At 42.9% G+C, this 23,239-nt stretch overlaps 2 protein-coding genes across 6 annotated transcripts in view; one reads left to right on the top strand and one right to left on the bottom strand.

Annotated features, from left to right (window-relative positions):
- KDM1A (lysine demethylase 1A) overlaps nt 1–12,184 on the bottom strand; it is a 63,950-nt gene extending 51,766 nt beyond the window's left edge. For 2 of the 4 annotated variants that reach the window (XM_063658773.1, XM_063658769.1), the window contains exons 1-2: nt 11,686–12,176; nt 973–1,138 (exon numbers count right to left, since the gene is read on the bottom strand). In XM_063658773.1, coding sequence (XP_063514843.1) covers nt 973–1,138; nt 11,686–12,036 — 517 coding nt within the window. In that variant the 5' untranslated portion in view covers nt 12,037–12,176. Of the gene's footprint in view, nt 1–972; nt 1,139–11,685 lie in introns of all 4 variants that reach the window. The other 2 variants (XM_054501461.2, XM_054501468.2) reach the window with 2 other exon arrangements.
- Nucleotides 12,185–17,310: 5,126 nt separating this feature from the next.
- Nucleotides 17,311–20,701, top strand: TEX46 (testis expressed 46). Of its 2 annotated transcripts, none has more exons than XM_054501480.2 (2): nt 17,311–17,648; nt 20,335–20,701. In XM_054501480.2, the coding sequence occupies exons 1-2, from the start codon at nt 17,457–17,459 to the stop codon at nt 20,632–20,634; spliced, it is 492 nt and encodes a 163-aa protein (XP_054357455.1). In that variant the 5' UTR covers nt 17,311–17,456; the 3' UTR covers nt 20,635–20,701. The 2 variants fall into 2 exon arrangements, with proteins under 2 accessions (XP_054357455.1, XP_054357463.1); XM_054501488.2 differs by having other exon boundaries at nt 17,363–17,648; nt 20,338–20,701.
- The last annotated feature ends 2,538 nt before the right edge of the window (nt 20,702–23,239 follow it).

Below are 23,239 nucleotides of genomic sequence, written 5' to 3' on the forward strand. Positions count from 1 at the left end.
CACAGGGGAGAAAACCCTTAAAAAAGAGAGGCTAAAACAAAAGATAAAACATCTCAAATGAAGTATGTCTTAATCTGGGTACCTATGAAAGTCATGCAAGATATAGCAGATGGGGTCTGAAACCACCATTTTGTTTTTAAAAGGTACAGGACTAAAAGAACCAGAGAGGTGTGTGGGTCTGAAGCTATTCGAAATATAAAAATTATTTCAAGAAGAGGAACTTAGTAAAAATTCAAAGTCAAAAAGAGTAAATAAAATGTCATTAAGGGCACGAGATACAAAAATTCATTAAAATACTGCTTTTGCTTGGTCTCTCCAAAACAGAAAGGCATGTACCCCTGATTGGTCCAGCCATCCTCAGAAAGCTAGTACTCAGCATTGAGGGGATGTTAGTGAGAATTCTTTAAAGCTGTTTGAAGCTCTGAAACCAAAACTATAGACTCCCATAATCTTTCTAGATTCTCTGGCCTATATATATTTTTACATTTGTTCACCAGGAAAAGGCACTTCTCAAAACCGATCCACACCATGAAAGTTTTATCAGAAAGTATCTAACTACGTGGTAAACACATCATTTAGCCAGAACAATTTCTGAATCAGAGCTGTCACTGAGAGGTCTGGTGCTTTGGATTTGGCTTTCTGTATGTTTTCTCTAATCATTTATTTTCTCCTACTTTCCAACCACCTTATATTGCCACTGTTCTTCCATTCCCACGCTTTACTTTCCTCCTGTATATGTACAGACACACAAAAAGAGTATCAGTACCACTATGTACGTATCTATGTGTATACATACACACATATACAAGTATATGTATACACACACACAAAGACACACATGGCAGGAGCCTCAATATCAGAGTTTATTATAAACCAAAGATAAAGACATAAATAATACTGCAGAATGGAAATAAATCCATTCATTCTTATTTCTAAGATAAAACAGAACTGTGGTTGGATACTACAACTCACCCGATGGTTCTTCAGGCTCACTTTCATTTTCTTCCTCAGGTGGGGCTTGAGGGGGTGGTGGGGGAAGCTTCTTTTCCTTCTCTGCTTTGGCATTTCTCTCTTCTTCTGAATAATACTCATCTTCTGAGAGGTTGGCCAAGCTTTCATCCATCTCTCTGTACTCTACCTATATGGAGATCATACCAGGGAAAGCTAAATGCAGTGAACATTTAAAATTAGGGACTCTATTTGGAACCATCAGACAATGTGAATTGTTAACTTCACATTTTAAGGGAAGTAAGCATACAATAAGGAACAAGGCAGCTCATAATAGGTAGTTATTAACAACAAAGCCCTCATGAAACAATCTCATGTCAGTTCAGGTTCAAACTAATCTGTAACTTTTACATCATAGCACTGACGTTCAAATCATTGACTCTAAGGCTCTCTACAACTTCTCAAAAACCTTTTTAATTGTGTGTATCATGCTCACATACCGGAATTTCCAACAAAAGATTAAAATGACCCTCAGACAAAAATATAGTTAACTAGAATACCAAGTCTGTCTAAAGCCAAGTCTGTGCTTCTAACTACTACTCCAGGGGAAAATAGCAAAAGAATTCCAAAAACCAAATGGAGGGCATGGAGTGGAAAATAACAACAGTCAAACTGAAACTATGCAAGGTGCATTTGCTTAAAAAATTCACCTAGGAGAGGCCAGGTGCAGTGACTCACGCCTATAATCCCAGCACTTTGTGGGGCTGAGGCAGGCGGATCACCTAAGGTCAGGAGTTCAAGACCAACCTAGCCAACATGGTGAAAATCCTTCTCTACTAAAAATACAAAAATTAGCTGGGTGTGTTGGCAGGCACCTGTAATCCCAGCTACTTGGGAGGCTGAGACAGGAGAATCGCTTGAACCCGGGAGGCGGAGGTTGCAGTGAGCCAAGATCGCACCACTGCACTGCAGCCTGGGCAACAGAGTGAGACTCCGTCTCAAAAAAAAAAATAAAAATAAAAATAAAATAAATTAAGGAGTAAGTGACGTGGAAATGGAGGATACAGGTCTTATTACTAATTCGCACTGGCTATAAAGGAGAGGGAGGTATGTCATTAGCAAAAAGAGGAAGCAGTCTTAGTGAATGTGCCACTGAGGGTAAAGGAGTGTAAGACACGGAAGATTATTATGGATTGGTTAGCCAAAATGTGTAATATGGTATTACAGAGAGTCTTCAAAATTGGAACATTCTCAAATCATCATTGTAACTTCCTAATAAAAGAAACTACAGCTAATTATTATGGAATCAATTAGATAATTATTATGGAATCAATTAAAAGATTCTAATTATTATTAATTCCATGAAAAGATAATTTATTAGATGTGGAAAAAAAGCAAAGACAACACGGTTTTCACAAATATCTAATGTTTTACATTTCCAAGATGAATAGTCCTGTGGATTATAGTGAATGTAATACATTTTAACTTGCTAAATGTCTTTGATATAGCTTTAGATGGCCAGCTGTTTTTATACTGTCTTTTTGCTCTTTTTTTTAAAATGATAGGACCACAGGATTTGGGGGTGGGGGACTGGTTGCTGGAAGTACAAGAGTTTTACTGAAAACAGGGACTGGGTTAGAAAATGGAAACAAAAATTAAGAAGAATGAACTGACTAGTTCTGACCCATGCTCTAAGAATCTTATTTAATATATGAATAATTGTATTCACCTACTCAAATACTGAACACTGAGTATGTGGTACAATGGAGAAAACAATTATGACTGTGTCCCTGCCCCTAAAAAGCTGAAAATCTAGTTGCAATTAAATGATCCTGATCAGATGACCAACTCATACAGGCTCTTTGCAATAAGACTCCAGAAATGTAGATGATATTATACTAAACTTTATCCTAACTGACTGAGATAAACTGTGGAAATAGGTCTCAGGACAATGGACGAAAATGCAGCCAGGAGAAAAAAAAAGTTTCAAAGGGGGAGAGAAGTCAGAATAGACCATAAACTTTTATAGTATGCAGTTTTATTTCTCCTTTTACCCCTCAATAGTGCTTGACTCTTCCCTTCCCCAAAGATTCAGTCCTTTGATCCTCTGCCCATCAATCCTACTCATTCAATAATGACTTAAGTACCTAATATGGAACTGGACAATGTGCAAATTTTGAGACAAAAACAAAGACTATTACAAAATCTTTTCTATTGTAGTTCAGTTTTTCCCAAAGGATGCTCCATTGGATACTATATCCTTTGAAGGAGTAAAGGATCCAATATCAAGTCTGGGAAACTGCAATCTTTACAGGCCCCCTCTAGGAGAGTCATAATTCACATTAAAGGTACTGAGAAGGCTGGGCGTGATGGCTCATGCCTGTAATCCCAGCACTTTGGGAGGCCAAGGCAGGCAGATGCCAAGGCAGGAGGACCACTTACGCCCAGGAGGCCAAGGGTGCAATCTGTGATCGCACCACTGTGCTCCAGCCTGAGCGACAGAGATAGACCCTGTCTCAAAAAAATAGAAAATAAACGTACTGCTAAGTTTTGCATCAAAAACAATCTTTTCAACATTGTTTAATCCAATGTCTTGACAAAGAAATAATTAACAAGGAATACACTTGGAAAAGGCTGGTCTAGAAAGGGTTCTTAGTCTTTAGGAACAAAAGAGATTAGAAAAATAGCTACAGGTAGAAGCAATAATATCTGATGGTATTATTAAAAACAAAACTGTTTCACAGAACCCTAGGATTCTTCAAGATTTAGAATTTTAATTTTTTAAATGTATTACACACTCATGTGTTAAAACAAATCTTAATCCTTTAGAGACCACCAACACAATTAACTTGTGCTGCTTGGGTAACTCAATTTGGGGTAGACTTAAGAATGAAGTTTCTTCTGCCATCTCTGTTCAACTGAGAGCATCCTGAGATGACAAAGCAAGCCTAAAAAAAAAAAAAAAAAAAAAATGCTGGGAGCAGTGGCTCAAGCCTGTAATCTCAGTACTTTGGAAGGAAGAAAGTATAGGATCATTTGAGCCCACTTCTAGACCAGCCTAGACAACACAGGGAAACCCTGTGTTTACAAAAAAATAAAACAACTTAGCCTGGTGTGGTGGCGTGCACCTGCAGTTCCAGCTACTAAGGAGGCTGAGGTGGATCACTTGAACCTAGGGGGGGTCAAGGCTACAGTGAGCTGTGATCTAAACACTGCACTCCAGCCTGCATGACACAGTCAAGACCCTGTCTCAAAAAAAAAAAAAAAAAAAGGCAAACAAAACCAACCTTCTACCTTTTGCACAACTTGTCAAATCAGTACCAGACTGCTACAATACTTCATAAACAAAGCAAAATACAGAAACAAAATTGGATTCTTCTCTGGTGGTCTAGTCGCTGGGGGAAAAAAATGGATTCTAAGGCTAAAACAAGACTATCATGCTTAATTTCCAATCTCAAATTTGGCTTCACCTCATTTTCTCATAGACTGACAACTAAAATAAATGTTATAAATTTTAACTTCTTAATACTACTTAATAGCAGTGTGTTTTATTTTGGGATTTTTGCTTAAAATTTTATTTTGTAAAAAAGGCTTTCCTCATTTAATGAAGTTTTTTTTTAGATAATTTTAAAATTGCCCAGAGCCAAGAAGTGACCATTTAATAAAGTTTTAAAACCATCTGAAAGAATCATACAAACTTTAATAAAAACTATTCCCCTGAGAAAAGGAATGGGTACTTTGAACCTAAAGGATTGGGAATCTCTCATCCCTAAGTAAAAACCCCAAAGACTTCAGAGATTCTACAACTACTTACAACCAAGGACATAAAGATGTCCCAACAGGCAGACTATGAGTGAGCAGGGTAATTATTCTTACTTTCACAATGATGACTCTCAAATTTAAATCTTTAGTCTCTTCCTTCTCCTCCCCACCCTTATTACAATGATTCATTCACTCCTCAATCTCCTTAAAGCATCAGTCTTTATAAAGAAATCTTTCTTGGGCAGGGCATGGTGGCTCACACCTGTAATCCTAGCACTTTGGGAGGTCAAGGTGAGCAGATCACTTGATCTAAGGAGTTCGAGACTAGCCTGGGCAACATAGCGAGACTCCATCTCTACAAAAATTAGCTGTGGGTGGTGGTGCACATCTGTAGTTCCAGCTACTTGGGGAGGCTGAGGCAGGAGGACCACTTGAACCAGGGAGGTCAAGGCTGCAGTGAGCCATGATCGGGCCATTGCACTCCAGCCCGGGTGACAAAGTGAGACACTGCCTCAAAACAAACAAACAAACAAACAAAAAACAAAACAAAAACACACAAAAAACAAAACTTTTTCCTTTCATATTGCATTCCTATATCATAACACCTCATGTACCCCATAAATATATATACCTACTATGTACCACAAAAAATAAAAATTAAAAAAAAAAACTTTCTCCCTTTTATCCAGGGCAAAGCTGCCAGATTAATTTTCCCATTATATGATATTTTCTAATAGCTTAACAGATATGAACGTCAAATTTTTCAAACCAGCATATACACTCTCTGACCTTGACTATTCAAACTGCCTTTTTTATTTTTTATTTTTTAAGACAAGGTCTCACTGTCGCCAAGGCTGGAAAGTAGTGGCGTGATCTCAGCTCACTGCAAACCTCTGCCTCTCAGGCTCAAGTGATTCCCCTGCCTCAGCCTCCTGAGAGCTAGGACTACAGGCGCATGCCACTACACCTGGCTAATTTTTATAATTTTGTATAAACAGGGTTTTGCCATGTTGCCAAGGCTGGTATCAAACTCCTGGGCTCAACTGATCTGCCCACCTTGGCCTCCCAAAGTGCTGGGATTACGGGCATGAACCACCATGCCTGGCCTGAATTCAAACTTAATTCTAATCACTAACACACGAGTAAAAAAGTCCTCAATGCTGCTCAACCAACCTCTAAGCTCCCTAAAGCTACTTCCATCTTTTTCTGTTAATCCAATGCCATATATTCAAGGTCCACCTCCTCTGAAGATTATTTCTTAATTATTCTAAATTTTAAAAATATATCTGCCAGACGCGGTGGCTCATGCCTGTAATACCAGCACTTTGGGAGGCCGAGGGGGGTGGATCACCTGAGGTCAGGAGTTCTAGACTAGCCTTACCAACATGGTAAAACCCCGACTCTGCTGAAAATAAAAAAATTAGCCGGGCGTGGTGGCAGGTGCCTGTAATCCCAGCTACTCTGAGGGCTGAGGCAGGAGAATCACTTGAATCCGGGAGGCAGAGGTAGCAATGAGCCGAGATCACACCATCGCACTCCAGCCTGAGGGAAAAGAGTGAGACTTCATCTCAAAAAAAAAACAAAAAAAAAAAAACAAAAAAAACCCCTTTCATCTTCTCTGAAGTCTCACAGCACTTATGGTCTGCACTTCATAATCTAGTTCAAGGCTATCTGATAGAACTTTCTGTCATAATGGAAAACTTCTCTATCTGTGCTTCCAATTCTGTGGCTTCAACATGTGCTACACTGAGCACTTATAATGTAGCTAATGTGACTGAAGAAACTGTTTTTAATTTCAATTTAAACTTAATAGCCACATGTGGCTACAGGCTACCATATTGGACAGCAAGAATCTAATGCTCACTACAACCTGGACACAACTCTACAACCCCAACACTACTGGTCCCTTCAATCTATCTTGTTCCTAGACAATTCCTGTTTCTAATTAAATTCATTTGTCCACTGTTCTCAACATTCAGTTGTCCAGTCTGGATTCCCTGATGCTTCTCCAACCACTTCCTTTTCTCCACTGGTAGTACCTTAATTACTGGTCACCTACTAATTATATGCCAAACACTGCAATAAGCATTTTGTTTATATTATATCTAAACTTTACAAGGTAGGGCTTATTTACCTGAGGAAAACGAATCAGAGGAAGATGAAATACTTAAACTCCAAAAAGTCCACCCTTTTCCAGAACACTTTTCTAAATTCTGCCATTTCATGGCCTAGCTCAAGGCCACCATTCCTAAAGGAGTATAGTGTTCCTGAAGTTCCAACCCAATTTACCAATTTAAAACCTTAAATATTTTGCCATAATTTTAGCATACACATGCCCAAAAGTGAATTTATTCTGAAACTAATGAAACTGAAGCTTCAGGGACACTCAATTACATGAACTCCTTCCAATACCCTAAACATAACTTTAATTATGTAATGATATAATTTTGTTAAAGTACAGTCCCCAAAACTGGATAAGCTCCCAAGTCATAAAATATATGCACTTTTTTCCTTGCATACACTGAAGCACGGCCTGTCTATACTGGCCTCAGCTTGCTTTTTATTCCTTAAATGGATACTCTATCCTCTAAAGTCTGTTTCCTCTGGATCCCAAGACTGGCTAGTTGCTAGCTTCCTAGTTGCTGCTCCAAACAAACACATAACTAATTTTTTTTCTGAAAGTTTAAGAGCTAATTACAATGGGGGTTTAAAAAACAGGATAAGTAAGATGAGTTAAAATAAACACAGGAGAATTACAAAGAAAAAAATCTTGGTTGGGTGAGGTGGCTCATGTCTGTAATCTCAGCCCTTTGGGAGGCTGAGGCAGGAGGAATGATTGAGCCCAGAAGTTCGAGGCCAGCTGGGGCAACACAGGGAGAAGCCATTTCTACAAAAAATAAAAAATTAGCCAGGCGTGGTTGTGTACAGCTGTAGTCCCAGCTACTCAGGAGGCTGAGATAAGAGGATCACTTGAGCCTGGGAGGTTGAGGCCGCAGTGAGCTATGATTGAGCCACTGCACTCCAGCAAGGGTGACAGAGTGAGACCCTGCCTCCAAAAAATTAATCGGTTAGCTAAAAAAAGAAATCTTTCTTGTAGGAGATAGCTTAAAAAATAACAGTAAAATCTAATAGTGTGCCCCAAACTTACAATCTGCAGATTCAACACAATCACAACCAGAATCCCAGCAGCCCTTTTTGCAGAAACTGACAAGCTGGTCCTAAAATTCATATGGAAATGCAAAGCATTCAGAACAGCCAAAATAATCTTGCAAAAGAAGAACAAAGTTGAGGAACACTTCCTAATTTCAAAATTTACCACGAAACTAAAGTAATCAGGATAGTGTGGTACTGGAATGGACGGAAATACATAATAGATCAATGGAATAGAGTTGAGAGTCCAGAAATAAACTCTTACATTTATAGTCAATCAACGAGGGTGCCAACTATTCGCTGAGAGAAAGAATAGTCTTCAATAAACTGTGCTGGGACAACATGCAAAATAATGAAACTGAACCTCTACCTCACACCATATACAAAAATTAACTGAGAAAAGATCATCGACATAAATCCAAGAGCTAAAACTAAAAAACTCTTAGAAGAAAGCATAGGAGTAAATCCTTGTGACATTGGATAAGGCAATGGTTTATTAGATATAACACCAGAAGAAAAAGGGAACAAAAGAATAAATTGGGTCTCATCGAAATCACAAATTTCCATAACCACAATATGTAAAGAACTCTTAGTAAAAAATGATGAAGACAACTCAATTTTTAAAAATGAGCCAAGGATTTGAATAGTCATTTCAACAAAAATATAAAAATGGCCAATAAACACATGAAAAGATGTCTAACATCATTAGTCATTAGGGAAATGCATATCAAAACCACAATGAGATACCACTTCACCCCCAATAGGATGGCTATAGTAAAAGACAAACAATATTAAATGTCAAGAAGGATATGGAGGCTCGACGAGGTGGCTCCACCTGTAATCCCAGCACTTTGGGAGGCCGATGTGGGTGGATGGCTTGAGGCCAGGAGTTTAAGACCATCCTGGCCAACATGGTGAAACCCTGTCTCTAAAATACAAAAATTGGTCAGAGGTGGTGGCAGGCACCTGTAATCCCAGCTATTTGGCTGGCTAAGGCAGGAGAATCGCTTGAACCCAGGAGGAGGAGGCTGCAGTAAGCCAAGATCACAACACTGCACTCCAGCCTGGGTGGTGACAGAGAGAGACTGTCTCAACAAAAAAAAAAAAAAAAAAAAAAAGAAGGCCGGGCGCAGTGGCTCACGCCTGTAATCTCAGCACTTTGAGAGGCTGAGGTGGGCAGATCACCTGAGGTCAGGAGTTTGAAACAGCCTGACCAACGTGGAGAAACCCCGTCTCTACTAAAAATACAACACAAAGTTAGCCGGGCATGGTGGTGCATGCCTATAATCCCAGCTACTCGGGAGGCTGAGGCAGGAGAATCACTTGAACCTCGGAGGCGGATGTTGCAGTGAGCCGAGGTCATGCCATTGCACTCCAGCCTGGGCAACAAGAGCAAAACCCCATCTCAAAAAAAAAAAAAAAAAAAAAAAAGGGAAGAAGAACATTGGAGAAACTGGAACCCTCATATATTTACTAATGGGAATGTAAAATGGTGCAGCTGCTATGGGAAACTGTTTGGCTATACCTCAAAAGTAAAACCTAGAATTAACATAAAACCCAGGAATTCTACTCCTAGGCCCACACCCAAGAGAACTGAAAACATATTCACAAAATAAACTGTACATTAATGTTCACAGCAGCATTATGTAAAATAGCCAAGACTTGGAAACAAACCCAAATTTCCATCAAATGATGAATGGATAAACCAAATTTGGTATATCCATACAATGGAATATTATTGAATTCCATTGGAATGAATGCACTACATACTGAATGGAAGCACTACAACGTGAATGAACCCTGAAAACATGCTAAAGCCAAATACAAAAGGCTACATAAGATTTTATATAGAATGTTCAGAATAGACAAATCCACAGACAACGAGTAGATTAGTGGTTGCCAGGGACTGGGGGTAGGGAGGACTGGGGAGTGACTGCTAATGATACAGATGTCTTTGGGGATGATGAAAAGGTTCTAAAATCAATTGTGGTGTTCGCTGTACAATCTTGTAAATATGCTAAAAACCACTGAATCATACATTTTAAAATGATGAATATTATTATACATGCATTATCCCAATAAGCCTGTTTTTTTGTTTGCTTTTAGACAGTTTCACTCTTGTTGCCCAGGCTGAAGTGCAATGGCATGATCTCGGCTCACTGCAACCTCTGCCTCCCGGGTTCAAGCAATTCTCCCTAACTCAGCCTCCTGAGTAGCTGGGATTACAGGCGCCCGCCACCACGCCCGGCTAATTTTTTGTATTTTTAGTAGAGACGGGTATTTCATCATGTTGGCCAGGCTGGTCTCGAACTCCTGACCTCAGGCGATCCACCAGCCTTGGCCTCCCAAAGTGCAGGGATTACAGGAGTGAGCCACTGTGCCCAGCCAATAAATCTGTTTTTAAAAACATCTTATACATGGCTTCTGGCCACCTGTCTATTGAAATAGTAAAATAACACTCTTGACTTCCACCCTTTATTTCATTTCTGAGGGCTGGTGTCACCAACCTCTGTGCTTTTCTAACCCATGCTTTGGTAAAAGCTCCAGAAAGTCTTGCCTCCAAAACGGTCTTTTATCCAGCACTGGTTATACTTTAGAGAGTTGGCTCAAGTAGGCAGATAAATATGAGGGCTCTCAGACTGGGTAATACTCATCTCAAGAAGCTCCCCATACACACTGACTTGGTATTCACACTTAAAAATTATGTAGACAATTTTTTCAAGCATAAATTATATAATCTGCAAATTTTTATTTAAATGTTGACTATACGCACATATATATCCAGGTTGTTTTTTCCAACCAGACCATTAAATCTCCAGAAAAGGCCCAAGTCTAAAAAGTCTGTGCCCTAATACTGCCCCAGTGCCCTGCACACAGTGTCCCATGTGGTCCTTTGTTTCAAGGGCTGATGATACCCTGTAACAACATGAATGTGGGAATTACATTCCACTTCCATCACTTATTTAGCTTTGTGACTTTAGGCAAGTTGCTTAAATTGTGTGCCTCAGTTTACTCATTCCTAAAACAGGGCTAGCAATACCTGCCTGTTGGTATTTAGCAAAAAAAAAAAAAAAAAAAAAGTAATGTTGGTGACACGCTGAATATAGCATCTAGGACACAGACATTTGAGGCAGTCACTGTCTGTATATACTGTTTGGAGTCAAATCTTTTCCTTCCCATATATTTGCATTTTGACTATTATTTGCTCTCTCAATCAGCAGCTTCCTCATCTGCAAAATTCTACGCCAAAAGATCGCTGAGAGGATTTTAAAAAAGAAAAAAAAAAGACTAGAACTCCTACCACACAGCAGGGTTTTGCTCAAACAAAAACAAAAGCAAAAACGACCCTTTCTTTTCCATCTCCCCGGCTAAGGCGATTTCTTTAGCATCAACCTACAGCCCCCTCGTGCACCCAGCTGAAACGCCATCAATATCGCCGAACAGCTTCCAGACCTATCTGTGAACAAACAAGTGAGGTCTCCAAGAATGCCAACCGTAACCCCACGTCAGGGAGCCATTTTCCAGTCAAGAAAATGAAAAGGTGTGCAAGAAAGACCTAAGGAATAAAATACCCCTCCCAGCAATCATCGATGCCCCTTCCCACATCGCTCGGGACCCAGCACAAAGACCGCAGTCAACATCGGCAAAGACTCTTCCTTTCTCACCCCACCCGTCCAGCTAGAGGGGACGTGGCGTGGGCAGCGATACAAGGGGAGGTCTGAGTGGTCGCACGGCCCAAGACCGGGCGGCGGCGGGGGAGGGCGGAGCAGCCTCAGGGAAGCTCGGCACCGGGCGGTGTCGTTTGAGGGAAGGGTCGAGCCTTACCTTCGCCCGCTTGCGCCGGCTGGTCCGACGCCCCTCCGGAGTCTCTGCTATTCCAGTTTCCATGGGGGTCGCAGACCCAGGCACGACAGTAGGCCCGGCCTGAGGCCCTGCGGACCCCGGCGGTTCCGCCAGGCCCCCGGGTGGCGAGGCCCGTGGAGGCTCTTTCTTGCGGGGTGTGCGCTCCCCCACCGCCCCCGGCCCGACCTCGGCTGGGCCCGACAGGCCCGCGGGCTGCGCGGCCACCTCAGACCCGTTCTCGGAGCCGCCTGCTGTCCCGGGGCCAGCCTCCGTCCCGGCTGCTGCCGCTGCAGCCGCCGCCGCCGCGGCTGCCGCCTTCTTCCCAGACAACATCTCGGGCCGCCGGGTCGCCGACGGCCGTAGGGGCCGCTCGGTCTGTCGCTCCGTGGGTCCGAAAAGCCTTGCCTCGCCTCGCTTCACGATGCCGCCCGCCGCCAACCGCCGTCGCGTACGCACGCGCTAAGCGCGCTCCCGCCGCGCCGGGACAAAAAGGGTCGGAGACGCCCACGAACCCCGCCCCTCACCCGCAGCCATAGAGCGGCGTTCTCGCGGCTAGAGCGGCACCGCAGCAAAGAACGTGTAGCTTGCCTAGAGCGTCTCCCCGGCGTTTGGAGTGGGACCTGGCACAGTCAGTGGTCTTAGGGCTTCCGGGCCAGACTAAACCTCCGAAGGTGACCATTTCCTACAGGGACTTGCGGGTTTGCATGCGTGCGTTCGTTCATTCACTCACCCAATTATTCGTTAATTCAACCAGTATTTATTAATGTTTGCCTACTACGTAACAAGGGTTACATTATGAAGTTCTAGCTTTCAAAGAACTTACAGTCTAATGGGGGAAAACACTGAAATATGTTGGTAGAGCGTCTTACTTATTCATAATTGCCCTGCTTCGACTGGGCAAAAAACTTGGAGAGCACAGCAGTTTCGATGGTAGTAAAACGGAGACAAGTTAGGAAATCCAGGTTTGAGTCCAGACGGAATTGCTGTTGTCTCCAAGCCTTTGTTCATGCTTTTCCTTCTGGCTGGACCCCAACCCCATTCGCACCCCATGTCTTGCGCTTCTCCCATCCCCCATGTCACCCATCCCCCATGTCCCCCATCCCTATCCACATAACACCTCTTTCTACTCCAGGTTAATTCTTTCTAATAATGATAGTAGTGGTTTATTCTTTTAATTTTTCGAGGAATCCCTCGCTGACCCAAAACTGGAACAGGTCGTGTACTTTTAGCATGTGTGTACTTATTACACAAACCATTGTCTTTTTAATAGTCTGTCTCTTCAAAGTGAAATTGTCAAAAAATTATTCCATTTACATGACGTTCAAGAACTGGTAAAACTAATCTTTAGTAATAGACTCCAATCAGCCCTTGCCTGAGATGGGGGTCAGGGGTTGACTGCAAAAGAACAAGAAAGAACTTGCTGGGGGTGATGGAAATGTTTTATATCTTGATTGGGGTGATGGTTACAGAGGTGTATATATTTGTCAAAACTCTATGAACTATCCATGCAAAATAGGTATATTTTATGTAACTGTAGTACTTCAGTAAAGTTGTTTTTTGTAAAAAACTAAGCAAACAGACAAAAAGGCAATCAAATGTAGAAAGGAAAAAAAGTAAAAGCTATGCAAGAAAGAAAATGTATCCGAGTGGGGTGGCATGCACTTGTAGTACCAGCTGCTGGGGAGACTGAGGTGGGAGAATCACTTGAGCCTAGGAGTTCAAGTCCAGCCTGAGCAACATAGTGAAACTGCGTTTCTAAAAAAAAAAGAGAAAAGAGAAAGAAAATATAATCATAGTACAACATACGGCTCAGCTGTGAACTGTATTAACATGACCATAAAAACATAAGCAGTGAATATTGTTTTATTTATTTTTTCTTTTCTTTTGTTTCTTTTTTTTTTTTTTTTTGAGACAGAGTCTTGCTCTGTTGCCCAGGCTGGAGTGCAGGGGTGCAATCTTGGCTCAATGCAACCTCTGCCTCCCAAGTTCAAGCGATTCTCCTGCCTCAGCCTCCCCAGCAGCTGGGATTACAGGCGCGTGCCAACATGCCTGGCTAATTTTTGTATTTTTAGTAGAAACAGGGTTTTGCCATGTTGGCTAGGCTTGTCTCCAACTCCTGACCTCAAGTGATCCTCCCACCTCGGCCTCCCAAAGTGCAGGGATTACAGGTGTGAGCCACTGCGCCCGGCCGAGCAGTGAATATTGTTTTAACCAAAGTGATAGAATTACATTAAGAGAATGGAGAAAAAAGAAAATTTGTGGGAAGAAAGATGAGAAAGTTTTAAGGATTTAGGGAAGTAGGGAGGTTGTTGGGGGAGGTGCTGCTTGGGAGCTAAATTATCTTTCACCATAAAAATATAATACATAATGTTGGCCAGGCGCGGTGGCTCACGCCTGTAATCCCAGCACTTTGGGAGGCCGAGGTGGGCAGATCACGAGGTCAGGAGATCAAGACCATCCTGGCTAACACGGGGAAACCCCGTCTCTACTAAAAATACAAAAAAATTAGCCGGGCGGGGTGGCGGGCGCCTGTAGTCCCAGCTACTCGGAGGCCGAGGCAGGAGAATGGCGTGAACCCAGGAGGCGGAGGTAGCAGTGAGCCAAGATGGCGCCACTGCACTCCAGCCTGGGCAACAGAGCGAGACTCTGTCTCAAAAAAAGTATATATATAAAAAATACATAATGTCAAAATTAAGAAATCAAAAAATAATATAAGCATACTATTTAGAAATATCAAGGTAAATACAGAAGAAACAGCTAAAAAAGTTGGAATTGGTTGTCTCTAAGGCTAGGAACTTGACGGTGGAAAGGGGTGAGGCAGTGGGTTGGAGCTTGTTTTAAATCCTGTAGTTCTATCTGACTTGTTTGCACATTTAATAGTTTGATAAAACTTGAAATTAGATTTTAAAAACATACATACCCTTTGACCAAGTAATTCTACTTTCAGGAAAGCATTCTAGGGAAAGATTCAGTATGTGTACAGATTTAACTTCAACACGGTATATCTCAGGTTATACGTAATAACGATAAAGGAGAACTAACCTAAAAACCTGACAAAGGCCAGGCACAGTGGCTTGCATCTGTAATCCCAGCACTTTGGGAAGCCGAGGTGGAAGGATTGCTTAAGCCCAGGAGTTTAAGGCTACAGTGAGCTATGGTCACGCCACTGCACTCCAGCCTGGGCAACAGAGCAAGACCCTGTCTCTAAAACAATAAAAATTTTAAAAAGCCCCAACAAGTGATAACCAATTTAATACAATCATACACTGCATAACAATATTTCCATTAACAACAGACTGCATATACGATAGTGGTCCCATAAAATTATATAACACATTTTTACCATACCTTTTCTACCTTTTCTATGTTTAGACAGAATTGCTACAGTATTCAGTACAGTAATATGCCATACAGGTTTGTAGCCTATTACCAATAGACTATACCATATAGCCTAGGTGTGTAGTAGGCTATACCATTTAGGTTTGTGTTAAGTATGCTCTATGATGTTCACACAACAATGAAATTGCCTAATGGCGCTTTTCTCAGAATGTATCCCATCGTTCAGCGAGGCATGGTTCTAGCAAGGCATGATTCTATATTGGAATATCACAGCCACTAAAACTGATATTTTTACATAAAGAATTCCTGGCCAGGTGTGGTGGCTCACGCCTGTAATCCCAACACTTTGGGAGGCCGAGGCGGGTGGATCACCTGAGTTCAGGAATACGAGACCAGCCTGGCCAACAATGGTGAAACCCCATCTCTACTAAAAACACAAAAATTAGCCGGGTGTGGTGGCACTTACCCGTTTTTTCCCCAGAAATAACTAATTCATATCAGATGTTTTTATTGTGATAAAATACACATAACAAAATTTACGATCCTAACCATTTTGAGTATACTGTTTAGTAGTGTTAGATGCATTCACATTGTTGCATAAACAATCTCCAGAATTCTTTTCGTCTTGCAAAATTCTGTACACATTAAACAATGACTACATTTGCCCCTCCTTCCAGACCCTGGCAGCCACCATTCTACTCTGCCTGTATGAATTTGACTATTGTAGATAGCTCATGTAAATGGAATCATATGGTATTTGTTTTTTTTGTGACTGACTTATTTCACTTAGCTTAATGTCCTCAAGGTTCATCTATGTTGTAACATGTTAGAATTTCCTTCCTTTTTAAGGCTGGTAATATTGCGTGTATATAACATTTTATTATCCATTCATCTGTGGATGGACACTTGAGTTTCTTCCACATTTTGGCTATTGTGAATAATGCTGCTGTGAACATTGGTCTACAAATATCTCTTCAAGACTCTGCTTTCAATTCTTTGGGAATATCCAAAAGTGGAATTACTATAGCAATGTATGCCTTTTTTTTTTTTTGAGAAGGAGTCTTATTGTTGTCGCCCAGGCTGGAGTGCAGTGGCGCGATCTCAGCTCACTGCAACCTCTGCCTCCTGGGTACCAGCAATTCTCCTGCCTCAGCCTCCCAAGTAGCTGAGATGACAGGCACCCGCAACCACGCCTGGCTAATTTTTGTATTTTTGGTAGAGACGGGGTTTCGCCATGTTGGCCAGGCTGGTCTCAGTGGTCCACCCGCCTCAGCCTCCCAAAGTGCTGGGATTACAGGCATGAGCCACCACGCCCGGCTAGCATTTTTTAAAAGCTGATGTCTCCACCAGGCACGGGGACTCACACCTGTAATCACAGCACTTTGGGAGGCCGAGGTGGGCAGATCATTTGAGGTCAGGAGTTCGAGACCAGCCTGACCAACATGGTGAAACCCTGTCTCTACTAAAAATACAAAAATTAGGTGGGTGTGGTGGTGCGTGCCTGTAATCCCAACTACTTGGGAGGCTGAGGCAGGAAAATCGCTTGAACCTGGGAGGCAGAGGTTGCAGGGAGCCAAGATGGTGCCACTGCACTCCAGCCTGGGCAACAGAGTGAGAGTCTGTCTCAAAAAAGAAAATAAATAAATAAAATAAAATAATAAAAGTTAATGTCTCCAGGTGGGAGAATTGCTTGAGGCTAGGAGTTTGAGACCAGCCTGGGCAATATAGCAAGACCTTGTCTCTAAAAAAAAAAAAAAAAAAATTTTTTTTTAATTAGCTGGGCGTAGTGGCACATGCCTGTAGTCTTAGCTACTCGGGAAGCTGAGGCAGGAGGATCACTTGAGCCCAGGAGTTGGAGGCTTCAGTGAGCCACAATCACACCACTGCCCTCCAACCTGGGCAACACAGTGAGACCTTGTCTCAAAATAAAATAATAATAAATAAAAAGTTAATGTCTAACTGTACAGAGTCCAAAACCTAATCAATATTACATATTATATTAAACAAAGTTACCTTCCCCTAAAGTATCAGGTGACCAATAGATGGGCTAGTATAACTGTGAAAGCAGTTATGTCTAAGTTTGGATAGCTTTTCTTTGCCCCTATGATGGTAGGGGCTCTGTATTGGCCATTTTTTTTTGCTAGTAGCGAGGCCCAGAAGTACTGGTGAATGAATGAGGAGGCCTACATCACCTGGCTATTGTGAGGACATCATGAGATAATGCTTTCAAACTGCCTGTCAAAGAGTCTGGCACATAGTGGGTGCTTCAAACAAAGGAGGAGTTATCATTATTGTTATGCGGCAGCTGGGTGGGGGGAGGGAGCTGGCTATGACTCAGAGGAGTGGGTGACTGTGACTCTTGTCATGGAGGGGCCTGAGACAGGGTCCTGGGGCCTGTGTGCCTCCACACCATAATGCTGGCAGAACTGATATTTCTCTTTAGGAGTCTCCATGGGATACTTGCCTCTGCAGGCACCATAGGAGCAGTGGCAGCTTGGCTGATGAGCTATAAGCCAGCCTTGTTTGGGTTCCTATTCCTTCTGCTGTTGCTTAGCAACTGGCTGGTCAAATATGAACACAAGTTTACCGTCCCAGAGCCCCAGCAGGTGAGCAAGAGGGGGCTTGGCTTCAGCTCAGGGATAGGGGATATTTGCAGCTAGATTAGGTGGGTGGGCAACAGGGTAGGTGTCGAAATAATGGGGCAAGACTGGGGAATCCAAGACTCTGCTCTAAATCACCACTCTACAGCTTCCTCTTAGGTGGTGCTGGGTAAATCACTTCCCTCCACGAGGCCTCAGTTGCCTCACCTCAGCTGTTAAATCAGGACCACCCCAAACTCTCCTATTTCATATTTGATGTCAACATGCTTTGGCAAGAGTAACAACTACTTTAATGTGAAAAAAATCAAAAAAATTAACATGGATGAACATAGATACATATCTAAAATAGAATAATGAAGACAGCAGAAATGTACATAGATTATGACGTCTTTCATTTAATGTTAAAAAACATGCTAGGCTGGGCGCAGTGGCCCACACCTGTAATCCCAGCACTTTGGGAGGCCGAGGCAGGTGGATCACTTGAAGTCAGGAGTTCAAGATCAGCCTGGCCAACATGGTAAAACCCCGTCTCTACTAAAAATACAAAAATTAGCTGGGTGTGGTGACACACACCTGTAATACAAGCTACTCAGGAGGCTGAGGCAGGAGAATCACTTGAACCCAGGGGACTGAGGTTGCAGTGAGCTGAGATCATGCCACTGCACTCCAGCCTGGGCAACAGAGCAAGATTCCATCTAAAAACAAAAATAAAAACAAAAGCAAAAAACCATGCAAAACAGCCTGGTGCAGTGACTCACACCTATAATCCCTGCACTTTAGGATGCCGAGGCAGGTTGACAACCACTTGAGGCCAGGAGTTTGAGAACAGCCCGGGCAACATGACGAAACCCCATCTCTACAAAAAATACAAAAATGAGCCAGGCGTGGTGGCGCATGCCTGTAGTCTCAGCTACTCAGGAGACTGAGGTGGGAGAATCACCTGAGCCCGAGAAGTTGAGGCTGCAGTAAGCATGCCACTGTACTACAGCCTGGGTGACAGAGTGAGACTCTGTCTCAAAAAAAAAAAAAAAAAAAGCAAAACAATAGCCTATCTTATTTATGGATGTGTATGTGCAGTGGAAGTATTGTAAGGCAGGATGCCTCAACCTTGGCGCTATTGACATTTTGGGCCAGATAATTCTCCACTGTGGGAGGCTCACCTGTTACCTGTGCATTGTTAGCGGCAACCCCGGCCGCTACCCGTGAGATGCCAAGTAGCACACCTGCCACTTCATGACAATCCAAAGTATTTCCAGATATTGCCAGATGTCCCTTGGGGAGGGCAGAATGCCTCCCATTGAGAACTACTTTATAAAGAAATGCACGGAAGAATACATTTTAAATGCAGGGTTACAGTTAAGGTGATGATATTCAGGGAGGGAGGAGGATGCTGTGGGTGGGAGAGTCCACAGGGAACTTTAGTTATATTTATGATATTTTATTTCTTAAGTTGATATAGGAATATGAGTATTTGTTGTATTATTTACCTTTTTTGCATGTCTGATCTGTTTAATTTTTTCAGCTAACCATTTTATTTTATTTATTTATTTAGTTTTTTGAGACAGGGTCTCTGTGGCCCAAGCTGGATGCAGTGGCACAACCATGGCTCACTGCAGCCTCGACCTCCCTGGGCTCAGGTGATCCTTCCACCTCAGCCTCCCAAGTAGCTGGGACTACAGGTGTGCACAGGGCTAATTTTTTCTAGTTTTTGTAGAGATGGGATTTTACCATGTTTCCCAGGCTGGTTTCAAACTCCTGGGCTCAAGCGATCCTCCTGCCTCAGCCTTCGAAGGTGCTGGGATTACAGCCATGAGCCACCACACCTGACTTAATTTTTAAATATTTTTAAAGACCATTAGTTTGTAGCTGAATCCAAAAAGAAAAAAAAAGTGTTATTAACCAGGGGAGGGAGAGATGAGGATCATAGAGATAAAAGCATGTCATGAGACCACTGAGACTTCGCAGTTTGAGATTGTACTGAGCCTGACAAAATGCTCAGAGAGGCATGTTGGAAAAACGGGTTCTGGAGATAGATATATTTAGGCTAAGGGCTTTATGTCCACTGCGACTGGCAGATTAGCGGGCCATCTCATGCATTCCTATGAACCAAAGGCAAGTGGAGGACTCGGGAATTTGAGGCTGTATGATGCTGAGAAAGTGACCTCCCGGCTGGGCCTGGTGGCTCATGCCTGTAATCCCAGCACCTTGGGAGGCCGAGGCGGGCAGATCACCTGAGGTCGGGAGTTTGAAACCAGCCTGGTCAACATGGCGAAACCCCGTCTCTACTAATAATTACAAATACAAATACAAAAAAATTTCTACTAATACAAAAAGTTAGCTGGGTGTGGTGGCACGTGCCTGTAATCCCAGCTACTCTGGAGGCTGAGGCAGGAGAATCGTTTGAACCCGGGAGGTGGAGGTTGCAGTGAGCCGAGATCACACCATTGCACTCCAGCCTGGGCAACAAGAGTGAAACTCTGTCTCAGAAAAAAAAAAAAAAGAAAATGACTTCCCATTACTGGGTCTCAAGTCTCCACAAAATGAGGCAATGATGCTCCCCTTGCAGGCAGTTGTGAGAATCTATTAAGATAATGTTTGTAAACCACCTGGTACAGAGCAGGTGTTCAAGCAAGGAAGGGATTATCATTATTAACCAACTTTCCCCTTTTCCTGGTGTTGGGGAGCTTAAAAGGAGGAAGAGAAACCAAAGACTTCCGAAAACAACTCCAAGAACAACAAGGCCGTGAACACAGAAGAAGTCAATAGAACGCATGCCTGCTTTGCCCTCCAGGACGAGATCCTCCAACGGCTATTGTTCAGTGAAATGAAGATGAAGGTCCTAGAAAATCAGATGTTCATCATATGGAATAAAATGAATCACCACGGGCGGTCAAGCAGACATCGGAATTTTCCCATGAGGAAACACAGAATGAGGAGGCATGAGTCAATTTGCCCCACCCTGTCTGACTGTACTTCGAGTTCCCCCAGCTAATGAGGCCGAGGCGGGCTGGCCTCTGCCGATGTTACCTTTTACCTCAGTAAAACCCAGTCACAGCCTATTGAATGTTCATAGTAAATCATAACAGAAAGGTGCCTAGGAGCCAGGAAGAGGATCAGAGGCTGAAAGATTGCCTCTGGAAAAGAAATCTGTACACACCAGGTCCACCAGGTAGCACGTAGTGACACGGCCTGATGGGGCTCTAGAACCATCCCTTTCTAGAGTCTTCTATTTCAGTTGGTTCTACCCTGGTTCCTCCCTGGCCCTGTGCTATTCACTCTGAGTCTCCCCACTCCTGCCCTAGCCCCTAGTCTCCCCTCTCATCCTGTACCCAGAGGCCGAAGCCAGCCCTGCCAAGCCTGGCTCTGACTATGTCCATTGCTCATTCTTTTTTTTTTTTTTTTTTTTTTTTTTTGAGACAGAGTTTCGCTCTTGTCACCCAGACTGGAGTGCAGTGGCACGATCTTGGGTCACTGCAACTTCCACCTCCCCGGTTCAAGTGATTCTCCAGTCTCATCCTTCCAAGTAGCTGGGATTACAGGCACCTGCCACCATGTGCGGCTAATTTTTGTATTTTTAGTAGAGACAGGGTTTCACCATGTTGGCCAGGCTGGTCTCGAACTCTTGACCTCAGGTGATCCATCTGCTTCGGCCTCCCAAAGTGCTGGGATTACAGGCATAAGCCACCTTGCCCGGCTTCGTTGCCCATTCTTGAGCCAATGTCTTGCCTTGATGGTTGACAGATTAAAGCACACCTTCCTTCCCATGGTGTTCAGGCTCTCCATGACCTGACCCCTTTTCAGCCTTTTCCCCATCCATTACTCTTCTTCATATGCCTTAAACTCTGCATCACAATATCACAAAAATCAGTCATTTGTATGCTACCTTTGTGATATTTGCCATCACCAGGAACCACCTGAATGTTAATGTTATCCCTTTGCCTATTTTTTCTTAAATTTATCTGTAAAGGAAAATAATTAAAAATAATAATTTCTTTATACATTAAAAAAAATCCTTGGCTTAAGTGGAACACAACCGTAAAATTAAAGACAATGAAGACAAAAACCATGTTACTGAGTTTCTTTTTTTTTGAGACAGAGTTTAGCTCTTGTCATCCAGGCTACAGTGCAATGGCGCAATCTTGGCTCACTGCAACCTCCACCTCCGGGTTCAAGCGAGTCTCATGCCTCAGCCTCTGGAGTAGCTGGGATTTCTGGCACACACCACTACACACAGCTAATTTTTGTATTTTTAGTAGAAGACGGGGTTTCACCATGTTGGCCAGGCTGGTCTCGAACTCTTGACCTCAGGTGATCTGCCCGCCTCGGCCTCCCAAAGTGCTGGGATTACAGGCGTGAGCCACCATGCCCGGCTCATGTTACTGCATTTCAACCAGAGCTTGGTTGCCCACTGACAGATCTGAGCTGGTGAGTTTTGTGTAAAAAAGTGAGATCAGCAAGTGTTAGCGTTTGAAAGACAAGCCAGCACCTAGTGGAGACTTTTCTTCATAATGAAAACTGGAAAGGAAATCATTATCTCACTGTTCGATTCAGTGTGACTTAGTGTTAGGTTGGTGTTCTACCTAAAATCGTCTCTCTCATGCAAGTCTTATGCATTCTAACCAAACCAGAGAAGTTGCCATCCCCCAAATGCATCCACATAAGCTTACATTGTTTCTTCCCCTGTGATCCCTAATTTTCTGCTTTCTGCTGTTACAATTCTTCACTTCTTCCAAAGCCATCACCTCTAGGAAGCTCCCCTCAACCCAGCTATAATGAATCTTTTTCCTTAGCATTGTTTCCACATTTTATGTGTAGTTCTACAATAGAATGTTTCACAATCTGCTGGGATTTGATTTGTACACATTACTACAGTCCCTCCCCATGCTTCAACTAGACTATAAGCTCTTTGAAGACAAGCACAGAATATTGTTCATCTGTATATCCCTCCCCCACCCGTAGCACCTAACACAGTGGCTAGTATACAAGCAGTACTCAATAAAGAATACCTAGGCCAGGCGTGGTGGCTCACACCTGTAATCCCAGCACTTCGGGAGGCAGGGGTGGGCAGATCACCTGAGGTCAGGAGTTCAAGACCAGCCTGGCCAACATGGTGGAACTCCGTCTCTACTAAAAATACAAAAATTAGTCAGGTGTGATGGCACATGCCTGTAGTCCCAGCTACTCAGGAGGCTGAAGCAGGAGAATTGCTTGAACCTGGGAGGTGAAGGTTGCAGTGAGCCGAGATCGTGCCACTGCACTCCAGCCAGCCTGGGCAACAGAGTGAGACTTCATCTCAAAAAAAAAGAATATCTATGATTGCTTATCAGTGTCTTACATGTCCAGACATTTTCTCACCCCTTTCATTTTATGATGATTCTTCTATATCCTATTTTGTTTTGAAAGCAGAATCTCTGGGGCTAAACTGCCTGGGCTTAAATCCTAACTCACCAACTCTCTGTTATGTGATCTTGGATAACTCTTGATTGTTTATTCTTCCTGTACCTCAGTGTCCTTAACTGTAAAATGGGCAGATTAACACTATGAATCTTGTAAAATTTATAGATGGTGTCTTAGTCTGTTTGTGCTTCTATAACAAA

This window comes from Pongo pygmaeus, chromosome 1 (genome assembly GCF_028885625.2).
Source record: "Pongo pygmaeus isolate AG05252 chromosome 1, NHGRI_mPonPyg2-v2.0_pri, whole genome shotgun sequence".
NCBI classification, from domain to species: Eukaryota; Metazoa; Chordata; class Mammalia; order Primates; family Hominidae; genus Pongo; species Pongo pygmaeus.

Excerpts from the sequence above, each read along its gene's own strand:
- TEX46 (XM_054501480.2), top strand. The coding sequence starts at position 17,457 with ATGCTGGCAGAACTGATATTTCTCTTTAGGAGTCTCCATGGGATACTT. Across the intron at positions 17,649-20,334 it reads CCGTCCCAGAGCCCCAGCAG|GAGGAAGAGAAACCAAAGAC; the intron begins GTGAGCAAGAGG and ends GGAGCTTAAAAG.